The sequence below is a fragment of the Zea mays genome, chromosome 6, assembly GCF_902167145.1.
Source record: "Zea mays cultivar B73 chromosome 6, Zm-B73-REFERENCE-NAM-5.0, whole genome shotgun sequence".
Lineage (NCBI taxonomy): Eukaryota > Viridiplantae > Streptophyta > Magnoliopsida > Poales > Poaceae > Zea > Zea mays.
The window spans coordinates 79,132,127-79,143,710 of record NC_050101.1 but is presented as its reverse complement, the minus strand read 5'-3'; the positions used below and the strand labels follow the sequence as shown (position 1 = coordinate 79,143,710).

At 44.4% G+C, this 11,584-nt stretch overlaps 1 protein-coding gene and 1 non-coding gene across 4 annotated transcripts; both read left to right on the top strand.

The window, feature by feature from the left end:
* Window positions 1–200: 200 nt before the first annotated feature.
* LOC100282206 (uncharacterized) lies at window positions 201–4,578 on the top strand. Of its 3 annotated transcripts, none has more exons than XR_002748525.2 (13): window positions 201–467; window positions 1,179–1,267; window positions 1,352–1,488; window positions 1,591–1,638; window positions 1,814–1,895; window positions 2,490–2,592; window positions 2,781–2,901; window positions 2,979–3,026; window positions 3,269–3,352; window positions 3,438–3,502; window positions 3,725–3,877; window positions 4,013–4,051; window positions 4,153–4,578. XR_002748525.2 is itself a non-coding variant. In XM_008649617.3 (13 exons), the coding sequence occupies exons 1-13, from the start codon at window positions 361–363 to the stop codon at window positions 4,186–4,188; spliced, it is 1,074 nt and encodes a 357-aa protein (XP_008647839.1). In that variant the 5' UTR covers window positions 201–360; the 3' UTR covers window positions 4,189–4,569. The 3 variants fall into 3 exon arrangements, 2 of the variants coding, with proteins under 2 accessions (XP_008647839.1, NP_001355871.1); XM_008649617.3 differs by having other exon boundaries at window positions 3,763–3,877; window positions 4,153–4,569; NM_001368942.1 differs by having other exon boundaries at window positions 231–467; window positions 3,826–3,877; window positions 4,153–4,550.
* Window positions 4,579–6,165: 1,587 nt separating this feature from the next.
* TRNAC-GCA (transfer RNA cysteine (anticodon GCA)) lies at window positions 6,166–6,237 on the top strand. The gene has a single exon. It is a non-coding gene; the product is annotated as a tRNA-Cys (tRNA).
* Window positions 6,238–11,584: the final 5,347 nt, after the last annotated feature.

Genomic DNA, 11,584 nt, shown 5'->3' with positions numbered 1-11,584 from the left:
CATAAAATTAGCTATCGCTGATGATTATGAGATTTGTATAAAGTAAAGATATGATTTATTGTTTCTATAGCAGATTTATAAAAAAAACGGACTGTATTCTTGTGCATGCCCAACTTTCCGGCCCACACCGCGTCGCGTTCTTGGGCTGGCCTCTGTCTGGTCCAGTAATCAGTACACGCCTCGGGGTTGGGCCCCAAGGCACAGCGGCCTGCTTCTTCCGCTCTCTGCTCAGTGCTGAGTCTGCTCCGTCCGTCTCCGTGCCGTGTGCTGGCGGTGGCGGTCCAGGCCCCGCTCGCTCCTACCAGTGGCCCGTGCGTGCGGCCGCCGGCGCCCTGATCGATCGACCCGCGCCTCGGCCGGATGGAGGCGTCAGTAGCAGCAGCAGGAGGTGGGGGAGGCAGCGCCGCCACGCGGAGCAGCCCGGCGGCCGTGCAGGCCACCAACGACGACGCCGCGGCCAGCAAGCTGTAATACCCCATTCCCTTCATCCTCCTCCCCCGTCTCTCGCAGAGATGCGATGGTTTCTGTTCTGCGGATAAATTTTTTTTCTTCCGTTGCAATTGGGTGGTCGATGGAAGAGGCGCTGCCGGTTTGTTGGGCCGCTTGTTTATCGACCGACAATTAGTACACTTCCTGTTGCAATGATGAATCGGCGTAGGAACTAGGAAGCACTTGGTCCAGGCTCATAGGCATGTAGTACGATGCGAAGTTCTCTTGTATAGGAAGATGAACTGGGATAACTTGTCAGTCCAATTTTTCATGTGAAAGTCCCTCTTTGCAGCAAGGGGACATACCGTGCTATAGAAACACTCAATTTGTATTTTGCTCTGTAAGAAACCAATATAAAGCAAATAAAGAGGTATTCCGCAGTGACTGGTTCGTTGTCAACCGAACTATCTCTTGTGCCCATGGCTTTAAGTACTTATGTGGGCTTCTGACCTTGATACTTGATGCACAAAGTGGCCAAAATATCAGTCCTGGACATGCTCATTTGCATCTGTAGTCACTGCTATTTAGGTGATAGGATGAAATCAATCTTAGAGAACCCTGAAATGCTCTGCAAACTTGACAAAATGTGGGAATGTTTATGAACTTATATAGCATCTTAGTAGTAAACTGGCTATTTGCCACAGCATCTGTTACTAACATGGCATAAGGCATGTTAACTTGTTTTGCAGGTCCTGTGTTAACAAAGGATACATGAAGGATGATTATGTGCGGTTTTTTGTTAGGCGACCAACAAGAAGGGCTCCAATAATCAATCGTGGTAGGTACTGCTTTGGGATGTTGTCTTTATCCTGGTGACTTATATTAAGTATTTTTGGGGGAATGCCTTTCCAAATCATTGCAGGGTATTATGCGCGTTGGTCTGTTCTCAGGACGCTTCTGCATCAATTCCTCAATGCGGGGAAGAATAGTAACAATGACAAGCCTAAACAAATATTATCCCTTGGTGCTGGCTTTGACACAACATTCTTCCAGTTGCAAGTTAGTCCTTTAATTCCATTATTATCCCAAAAGGACATAGATCTAATTTGTGTTGATGTGACTAGTTGATTCATTTTTGTTCTTGTTTTCCCCACCCCCAAGGATGAAGGAATGGCTCCACACTGTTATGTAGAATTGGATTTCAAGGAGGTATTGAGATTTCTCATTTCATGTACTGAAGTGCAGTTTACTCCTTGATGCAGTGTAATTGTTGTGTTGTGATTTTGTATGCTAGTAGTTATTTGTAATTTTTCCCACTTGCATTGCATCTTCTCACCCTTGTGCACGCTAGTAGTAATATCTTTCAGCTCCAAATGTTTGGCAGGTAACCAGCAAAAAAGCCGCCATCATTAACCATTATAGTGAAATGAAGGAAAAGTTAGGCTCAGAAGCTTCAATTTCAATCGGTACTTTTCTCGTTTACTCTCTGTGTATCATCCCTTTTTTGCATGTTGTGTCCTTCCAATTTGTAATTGGATTGACCCAAACTTCTAAATTCTTCCCTGCACTCTACTATCCTTTTAGAACTATCTGTTTGTCGATTATTCACTGGCTGTCTTACTCATATCTTTCTGTTTTATCTCACAGACATATATTTGTGTTTAAACTTTAAACACAAACAAGGAAATGTGTTGTTTACTGAAAAGTCTAGTAAAGTCTTCTATTCTATACAGAAAATTCAAGTTTCTTTTTGTCAAGTTCTCAGCTGATGTTTATTTGCTGGTTAGCAAGCAAAGGGTTCTTAGAGAAGTATAAAGTACTAGTTACCATATCAGGAAATGTTCCATTTTCGTTTTGTTTCAGAGGTTTCATCCTGTTTGGAAGAATACTCTTTTTGTCTCTTTTCGAGAACTTCAGATGGATAATGAACTTTTTGCAAATAGTACTTTTAGGTTCAAACAAAAATCGCAAGTTGGAGTGATCACTCCATGTTACATAATTAGACATTTATTTTTTCTTTGTGACTGTAGCTTGTGCAATAACTTATCCATCTATTTCAGAAAAAGGTGAAGTGATAAGCACACATTACAAGCTATTTTCCGCTGATATTCGTGACATACCAAAACTGGATTCAGTTATTCGCATGGCTGAAATGGATCCTAGGTAAACAGCTTTTCTACTCTATGTTTAATTCATCTCTTCTGATATGGAAACATGTTGAACTAGAAAATATGCTGCACAATATAGAGACACCATCAAGTAGATACATGCACAACATAGTTTCTATCTCTTATAGTTTAGTATAAACCAACCTTTCAAGTGTGTTTGATACAACTTTCTGCTGTCATCAGCTTGCCGACCTTTATAATTGCAGAGTGTGTGCTTATTTACCTGGACCCAACTGCCACTGGTGCTATTGTGAGTTGGGCATCTCAAAAGTTCTCCACTGCTGTCTTTTTCTTATATGAGCAGGTTGAATCATTCTCACGGTGTACTATTTCGCCTCTTAGATGTAGCCTTTGGAATTGATGGCTAATGTTTTGATGCAGATTCATCCTGATGATGCATTTGGGGAGCAAATGATTAGAAATCTTGAGGTATCTGTTTACTCTCTGTATTTTCGCAAATGATTGAAACTTTTAATTCACTGTGGCACATGAACCCTTTGACTTGAGGTTCATTTAAAAACTTGGGTTAAATTTGCAGACCCTGGTGGTGCTTTTATTTGGTTAGCGCCTGCTCTAGTCTGTATCTTTCAGTATAGATGTGTTGATATTCTTTCTGTTCTTAGCATTTAACATATCACCTAATGTCATCTGCCATCTTGCTGCTGATGCAGAGTAGAGGATGCCCCCTTCTCGGTATAAATGCTACACCAACCTTGAGTCACAAGGAGAAACTTTTTCTTGGCAATGGATGGCAGGTATATATCTGACAATACAAGTGAAATATTAGCATAACAAAATGATAGTTCCTGGGGACTGGGGTTCTGATGATCAATTTTTCAGAGAGCCGTTGCATGGGATATGCTGAAAATCTATAATGACTTCATTGACAGTCAAGAAAGACGCAGGTAATGTTTCTGGTAAATGGTAATACCTAGACAGTACTGAAACACAAAAATAATGTTCTTGCTTTCAAATATAAAGGAGAATGAAAGTAATAAGAGATAACTGAAACTAAAATATTTTGTTGGACAATGCTGGTCGGTACGATTATGTGAACTGGATCAAACATTGTACCTATTGAATGCGATGATCACCCACCTCATTGAATGTTGTTCTCATTTCTCTAGAATTTTAAATTTGATCCTGGCTGAGAACTCGGTTTCAGCTTGTGTTATGCTGCACCTTTCCATGATGTCACTGCTGATAAGGCTGCCCGCAATGGATGCAGGATCGAACGGTTAGAACTGTTTGATGAGTTTGAAGAGTGGTATATGATGCAGGTATGTGATACCTTGAGAAACACTGTACTGCTCATTGTTTGAGGAATATTTTTTTTTCTTGATTTACTACCATATATAAAGAAGTCGATCAGTTAAGTGTGTTTCTGTTCTGAAACCTTTGACTTGTGCTTTCAGGAACACTACTGTGTGGCCTATGGAATCAACGACGCCGAGGTTATTTGACTACTTGACTTCATATGATTATTCTGAAATCAGTCGAATCCACCAGTCTACAATTTTGTGTCGAGGCTAAATTTAGTCTTTCTCAATTTCAGGGCATATTTGACAGTTTTGGATTTGGGGAGACATAGCAGCACTGGTGCCTTTTCTTCTGTGGGTACCAGCTGCACTTGTTGTAAACCGACACCATTAATTCAAGTATTACTCGAAGTAAACTTTGCTTGATAAAAGAAGGAACGATTGCTTGATAAAAGAAGGAACGGACAGGGGTAGGATACCTAAACATCTCCTGATGTTGGAGCTTGCTTTGATAGGCTGTTCAAGTTCAACGGCGTTGTGCTTGGTTTAAGGTCTTTGGTGCCAGTCGCAGTGGTGTTTGATGTCAAGCATGCCAGGCTGCCAGTTCGTCACAATATGAACAGAACAGTGGTGCTTTCCATTTTACTGTTTGCAGATTTAGGTTAAATCTGGTAGCACATGTTTGCAGAATAAATCCGATGTAGTTTCCTTCAGCCTCTTCAGATACGAGAGGAGATGACATATACGTCCGGTTCCAATTTGCGCTTGACGTGCGAGGAGCTTTGAAGCCAAAATAGTTTCCTAACATGTTGAAACAACCGCTGTAAGAGTCAACTCCGACCAATGATTTTAAGTCGCCTGGTCGAACCCTGAGACTGACCAGGTGACGACCAAGGTGATTAGTCGACCATTTAGGATTTTAGGATTAGAGCAGTAGCAGCCATTAGTTCGGCACTAGCACCGACAGAGGTAAGCCATAGACGGTGTAAGCCATAGAGACAGACAAAATCACATAACAGAACTACAGAGAAGGGGGAACCTTGAGATGATGAGCTCAACTCGTCACTAGTGTTGTAGACGCTCGTGATATAGAGCAGCTGTCGCTCGCCGGTGATCTGGAGCAGCCGTCGCACGCAGGTGATCTGGACTGGAGCTATGGAACTTGAGCAGGCAGAGGAGGGGCAACCCGCGGTAGAGGAAAAGAAGAGGAGGGGCAGCTCAGAGCAGAGGAGGGGTAGACGGCGTTAAGGTCTGGCTGGTAGCTGACCAGTGAGGAGGAGGCGGTGTCACGAGGAACTAGGCGGCGGCAGGAGGCAGCACGACAACGGACTGTTAAGTCTCTTATGGGCGCGTGAAAGAACAGGCACGTGAAAAACCCCTAATGGGCCATTGGCTGCCAGCGCATTAGAACCCTGCAGCCTAGTCATGAGATCACTCCTGGTCGCGCGCAGTGTCTAGTTGCCCGATTAGGCGACGATTAGGCGGACGATCGAACGACCAGAACTCCTAGTCGAACCGGAACCCCTAGTCGGTCATCGTGACTAATCCGACGACTTGAAATCACTGACTCCGACAAAGAGGGTGATCCCATCCCATCGCATAATTATGGGGATAAGGGGATTAAGAGATATTAAATACTTTTCTATTCAATTTTAACTTTGCAAGGGATTTTATACCCTTCAATCCACTCCTAAACATATAAAGCCCTTAGGTTATCTCCAACAATCGCACATATGGTCATGTAAAATATTGTTTTGTATCATAGATAATATTTTTTATAGTGTGAAGTTTAAAATAAGACGTGAGATGAGAAATAGAATGGAAGAGTTGCTGAAAATAGCCTTAAATACATCTTTTGTTTTAAAACAATCTATACTCTATACCACTATATAATCCACCAGTTTAAACTTTATAAAACTCATCTAATCAAATCACCTCTACACTTATAACATTTACTAAATTCATCAAACAAATTGTACCTATACTTAACACACAATCACACAAGCAAAACCAATGGTTCACATCGCTGGATAACCCTCTTCTCATACCTACTCAAATCCAATAGACAATATTATTCAGATCATCCTTATTTCATCCCTCCTGTGTCCCTACCATCACTTACACTATCGTTGACATCGACTTTTGTTCTCTACTTCTTCAGATCGTAATGTTAGCATGAGCTATGGTAGTCACAAGAAAGTTTAGCAAAATTGAGAGACGTGCCCACGCCACACGGCTCTTGTGTTGATGATTAGTGGATCATTACGGACAATACGTTTGTTAAGATAACAGACTATTTTTTCATCAAAGGGTCCATAGCTCAGTGGTAGAGCAATTGACTGCAGATCAATAGGTCACCGGTTCGAACCCGGTTGGGCCCTATATATAACATAAAATTGTTTTTGCATCATAAGATTTATATTTATTTATCTGATTTTATATTTATTTACGTCTCACAAAAGTTGATTCTAACTTTCTATTTGTTTGTTTTAGAAACTGACTTTTAATGATAAAACTACCACTTCTAACCGGGTTAGGGTGTTAAAAATTTGCATCATAAGATTTATATTTATTTATCTGATTTTATATTTATTTACGTCTCACAAAAGTTGATTCTAACTTTCTATTTGTTTGTTTTAGAAACTGACTTTTAATGATAAAACTACCACTTCTAACCGGGTTAGGGTGTTAAAAATTTTAATTAAATGATGCATTTTTCTCGGTATTAGAGTTCTAGTAGTAAATCTTGAGAGAACCAAAATGTATTCTTTTTTCTTTGGAATAATTGGATCTATCTATACTACTTATTAAGACTGTAATGATAGTCTGTCATTCCATGTTCTGCCAACATTCTCTGTTGTGTCATTCCTATTCCTTGTTCTGCCTTTCTCATTCCTCCTCCCCACATAGCCTATTCTCATGTTCTACCATTCTTATTCATTGTTCTGCCTTTTCCATTCCCCCTCCCCGCAAACGTCATTCCCATTCCCCCGTACAACCCACATCTAGCTAAAATTAAAAAACACAAATGATCCCAAGGGGATTCTCTCGGTTGTTCTGGGTACCGCATCCGACAACGGCGCCGTCTAGCTCATCGTCCACCTGAAGCCCAACCTGCCATGTAAGTCGCTACTGACCGACCAGGAATTCTTGTGCGCTGGGACGACGACTGTTGCTGACGTTGTGTGAGTGTCCTCGAACATGATGTATGTAGAGGAGTAGTGCATCCGGTGGTGCAATAACTAGGTGTACTACCTCAAAGATGAGCCCGGGGTGCATTTCGTCTGATAGCCCAGCCAAGAGTCATCGGTACCCACCATATCGTGCGCGTTTGACGACTACTATATCAAGGACTATGGCGTCATCTCGGCGCCGACGGTGATGTAGAGGAGGGCCAACAGCAATGACCAATTCGTCATCCTCGCCGACGTCAGGGTAGCTTTTGTGTCAGCCTGCCTTTAATTCCCTTCACAAGCACACACACATGCCTTTTAGTTTAAGCAAGCGTGTATAGTGATGTGTGCCTCATTACTGACGATATACGAGGGAACTTCTTTCGGCAGGTATGGGACGTGCTCTCCAATGATGAAACCAGGCAAATCGTGGCATATATCGAAGTCTGCATGATACTGATGTGAAAGAAACATGTTGTAACACCCGAAATTTGGGGTATAAAATTTCTTTTCTAATATCCACTAAATTTGGTGTTACCCTCTCTTTTCCTTGCTTTTCTTTTCTTTTTCCTAAATAGCGAAGAGTTATTTTATTTTATATATGTTTAGGCCTAGTGAAATAAAACCCTAGAAAGGGGGTCCTTGATTGTTGCATAGCATGTCGAGGCATGTTTTTCCTTGTGATGGTGCATTTATTCAAATTTAGGCAACATGTTTGAATTTGAATTCAAAACTAAAACATGTTTTCAAAAAGAACAAAAGGAAGGAAAATAAATAAATAAATAAAATGAAACCTTCCTCAGCTCCTCCTCCTTCCCTGGCCCAGCCGCGGCCCACTCGGCTCCCCGCGCCAGCGCTCCCCCGCAGCCCACCCGCGCAGCCGCAGCCACCCCGGCCCAGCGCGCCGCGCGCCCCTCCCCATGGCCCAGCACGTGCGCGCTCCCCAGTAGCCGCTCGCGGCCCAGCCCAGCAGCACCGCGCGGCCGCGCCCCAGCACGCGCGCGCTCCCAGCCGGTGTCCAGCGCCACCGCCATGCCTGTACGACGCGCTCGCCCAGCACGTCGCGCACATCCCCGCGCGGGCAAGTCACCCAGCCGCCAGGGCGCTATCCCCACCTCTCCGCGCCGCGTACCGCGCGCGTGTCGTGCACCCAGCCTCGCGCAGCCGCGCTCGTCCAACCGCCCGCCCACGTCGTCCTCAAGCCAGGAGAGGCCGAGCAGCGCTTCATTCCTTGCCAACCTCCTCTCCACTCCTTTCTCTCTCCCGACTCTCGCCCTTGCTTGAGCACAGCGCCCAGGGACTGCCGTTCATCGGCGTCGCACATCCCATCCGCGTCCGGCTTCCGTCGCGAGCTCGCCCCAACGCCGCCCATGCCCTCGTCGGAGCACCTCGCCATCCCGGCCGACGTCGCGAGTGCGAGGTGAGCCCCCTCTTCTTCTCCCTCTCTCCTCTGGTTTCTCTTTTCCATCCACACGCAGCAGGTTGATGCGTGGCCGGGGCCTCCTAGCGTGGCGAATGCCCGCCATGGCCGGGGCTCGACCAAGCCGGCCCTGCCGCCCCACCGTGCCCACTCGCGCGACGCGATTCACGGGACCACACATGCCCGCCAGCCCTAGCTCACGTTCTTGCAGCATGCACACGCGTTCGCTTGTGCGCAGCACGTCATCGGGATTTCGGCGACGTCTATCTTCCCTCGCACGCATCCGTCTACCCCCCGTATACACCCGTGTACCCCTATCTACCCCCCTGCACGTGCACGCCTTCGCGCCGTTCACACGTGTCCGTTGTTGTCGTTCGCGTGCGTCACCATCCATTCGCGATGTTTCACGTGTGTCGCGCGCGCGATCCGCGCACATTAGTTAATCATTTGGCCATAATCGTTCATACTTAGTAATTAGTTCTTGTTAATCGTTGACTAATTGATAATTCAATTTATCTAAGTTGTTTTACGCAAATAATCTATATTAACTAAAATCAACTTAGAAATATAGTTTTGCGCATTTAATTATAATCTGGTGATATTCGTATGTCGCGTTGTGTTAGCCGCGAATTGTTAGTTATTCAATGCGTTATGCGTCGTTTAAATATTATTCAATTTATGTTGTGTTATAAATTTGTTTCGACTCGTTCTAGTTACGTTAGTTTTATAATAACGTTGTCTACATGTTAGAAACATTGTTTGGTCGCGACACATGTTTTATGTAATTAATGAAGTAATTGTTTACCTCTTGGTTATTAAAATAACTAATTTATAGTTTAAATTTATAAATTATAAATACATGTTAATGTGATTAGTGACTACACAAATGTTTTAATGTAATACTTGTTTAGTATAATCGCGTTATCTGTTAGCGATTATCACACATCGTCGCGTGCCGTTCACGTGGGTCACGCGCCTTGTCGCGTGCTGTTTCGCGTGTTGTCGCGTGCTGTTTCGCGCGCTGCCGCGCGTTGTTCGCGCACATCGCACATGTTGTTCGTCCGAATTTTTTGTTTTTTAGCCCCTTTGGAGACAAAAATTTACGTTTGGACCCCCAGAAATTTAATTTGCACGTTTGGACCCGAAGCTCGGCGCCATAGGCTGTGGCGCCGAGGTAACACAGCTCGGCGCCACAGCCTATGGCGCCGAGCTCGGTGACGTGGCAGTCGTCGTGGCACCTAGCTCGGTGCCACAGATCTTGGCGCCGAGCTAGGAAATACCCGCGAACTCCCATTCTCTCTGCGCGTTTCTTCTCAGTTCGCTTCACTTCTCCGACCGCAAAATACCACCGCCGCCGTTCACTTCTCCGACCGCACCGCCCGTTCGCTTCGCCACCGTCCCGGCTCACCGCCGGCCCGGCTCGCCGCCGGCCGCCCGCCCCGCTCCCTGCCTGCCCGGAGATCCCCGCCGCCGCCCGGAGTTCGCCCGGAGATCCCCGCCGCCGCCCGGAGCTCGGCCGCCCGGAGTTCGCCGCCGCCGCCGCCCGTAGTTCGCCCCCGCCGCCCGGAGCTCACCGCCCCCGCCCGGAGCTCAAGCCGCCGCTCGGAGCTCCGCCAACGGTCGGCCACCGCGCGCTACGGTTGGCCACCGCCAGGTATTTTTTTTAATTTCTTAGTTTAGTAAATTCTTAGTGATTATATAGTTTAGTGTATTCTTAGTAAATTTCTTAGATTAATTTCTTAGTTTATTAATTTCTTAGTTTAGTAAATTCTTAGTGATTATATAGTTTAGTGTATTCTTAGTAAATTTCTTAGATTAATTTCTTAGTTTATTAATTTCTTAGTTTAGTAAATTTCTTAGTTTAGTGTTTAGTAAATTCTTAGTGATTATATAGTTAGGATTTTGTTTAGCGCATTGATATTACATGTTTTCTGTGTTGGCAACCATCGTGTTGTCGTTTATTCGCAGGTTCTATAAATATCACTTTACAGGGGAGGTGCTGCCAAATTTTTTACTGACAATAGGTTTTTTTGTACGTAGGTGTTCGTCCGACTTGACCTTCTCCACCGTTAGCTGGACTCGTACGCGTTCTCAGGTATACAATGTTTTCGTACATTATTTATAGATTATGTAATTTCGTTTGATGTGTTCATTTAATATTTACTATATAGTTATTAGTTAATATATATTTATTACTTAGTAAGTTAGTAGGCTTAAGTATATAGCCATTATTGAGTTAGTAATCCATTTTTGTAATAGATGGACAGCCTAGTAACACTATACCATGGAGGAAGGGTGGAGATAGATGCTTATGGGAGTGTTACTTTTGATGGTATGAAGATCGTGACCATGTTGTTCAATGAAAGACCATCTTTTAACAAGCTTTTGGCTCGAGCTTGTGAGGAGATTAGTTGCGACATAAACGACCCTAGAATATCAATTCAGGGTTTGTTGTCCCATATTACATATGGAACAGTTGTCCGACGGTTGATCTCCATTACCTCAGAAGATGATTGGGTGATATATTTAAGAATTGTGAAGACGATGGTTCCACCATGTTTGGATGTGGTTGTTCAAAAGTTACCTGTTATTCATTGCGAAGGTCCAGTCAGGTTATCTCCACAAATGCCAAATGCATCTCGTATTGAAGCTCCTTTGGTAGAGCTTCATGAAGAAGTGGTTGTTGTGCCCGATGCTCAATCGGGTCCGCACGAGTATGGGATTTCTCGTCCTATTCCCCCCAAGAGATCCCATTGACCCAGGATCCAGTTCACGATCATCCTAGTAAGTGTCTTCGACACATTGTTCGTATCCATCGTTATTTCGTTTGATTAGACTTTTTAATGTGGTTTTTCTTGCTCTGACCCGATGCAGGATCTCCACATATCGATAATGCTGATGTTCAGATTGATGTGCCTGTGTCATATAATATGGACAACATATGCAGGGCATCCAATAGTGTTGATGTTCAGATTGAGGATGAGGAGGAGCCATATGAGGCTGCACGGGCCTTAGATTCTGATGATGACCGTCCGGTTCAAGAAATGACCGAGCAAGAAATTGAACTCATAAGACGTTTGTGTCCGGAGCGAGACCCTGCAGTACATGAATTTAGCAGTTTAAGTCATTCCACCC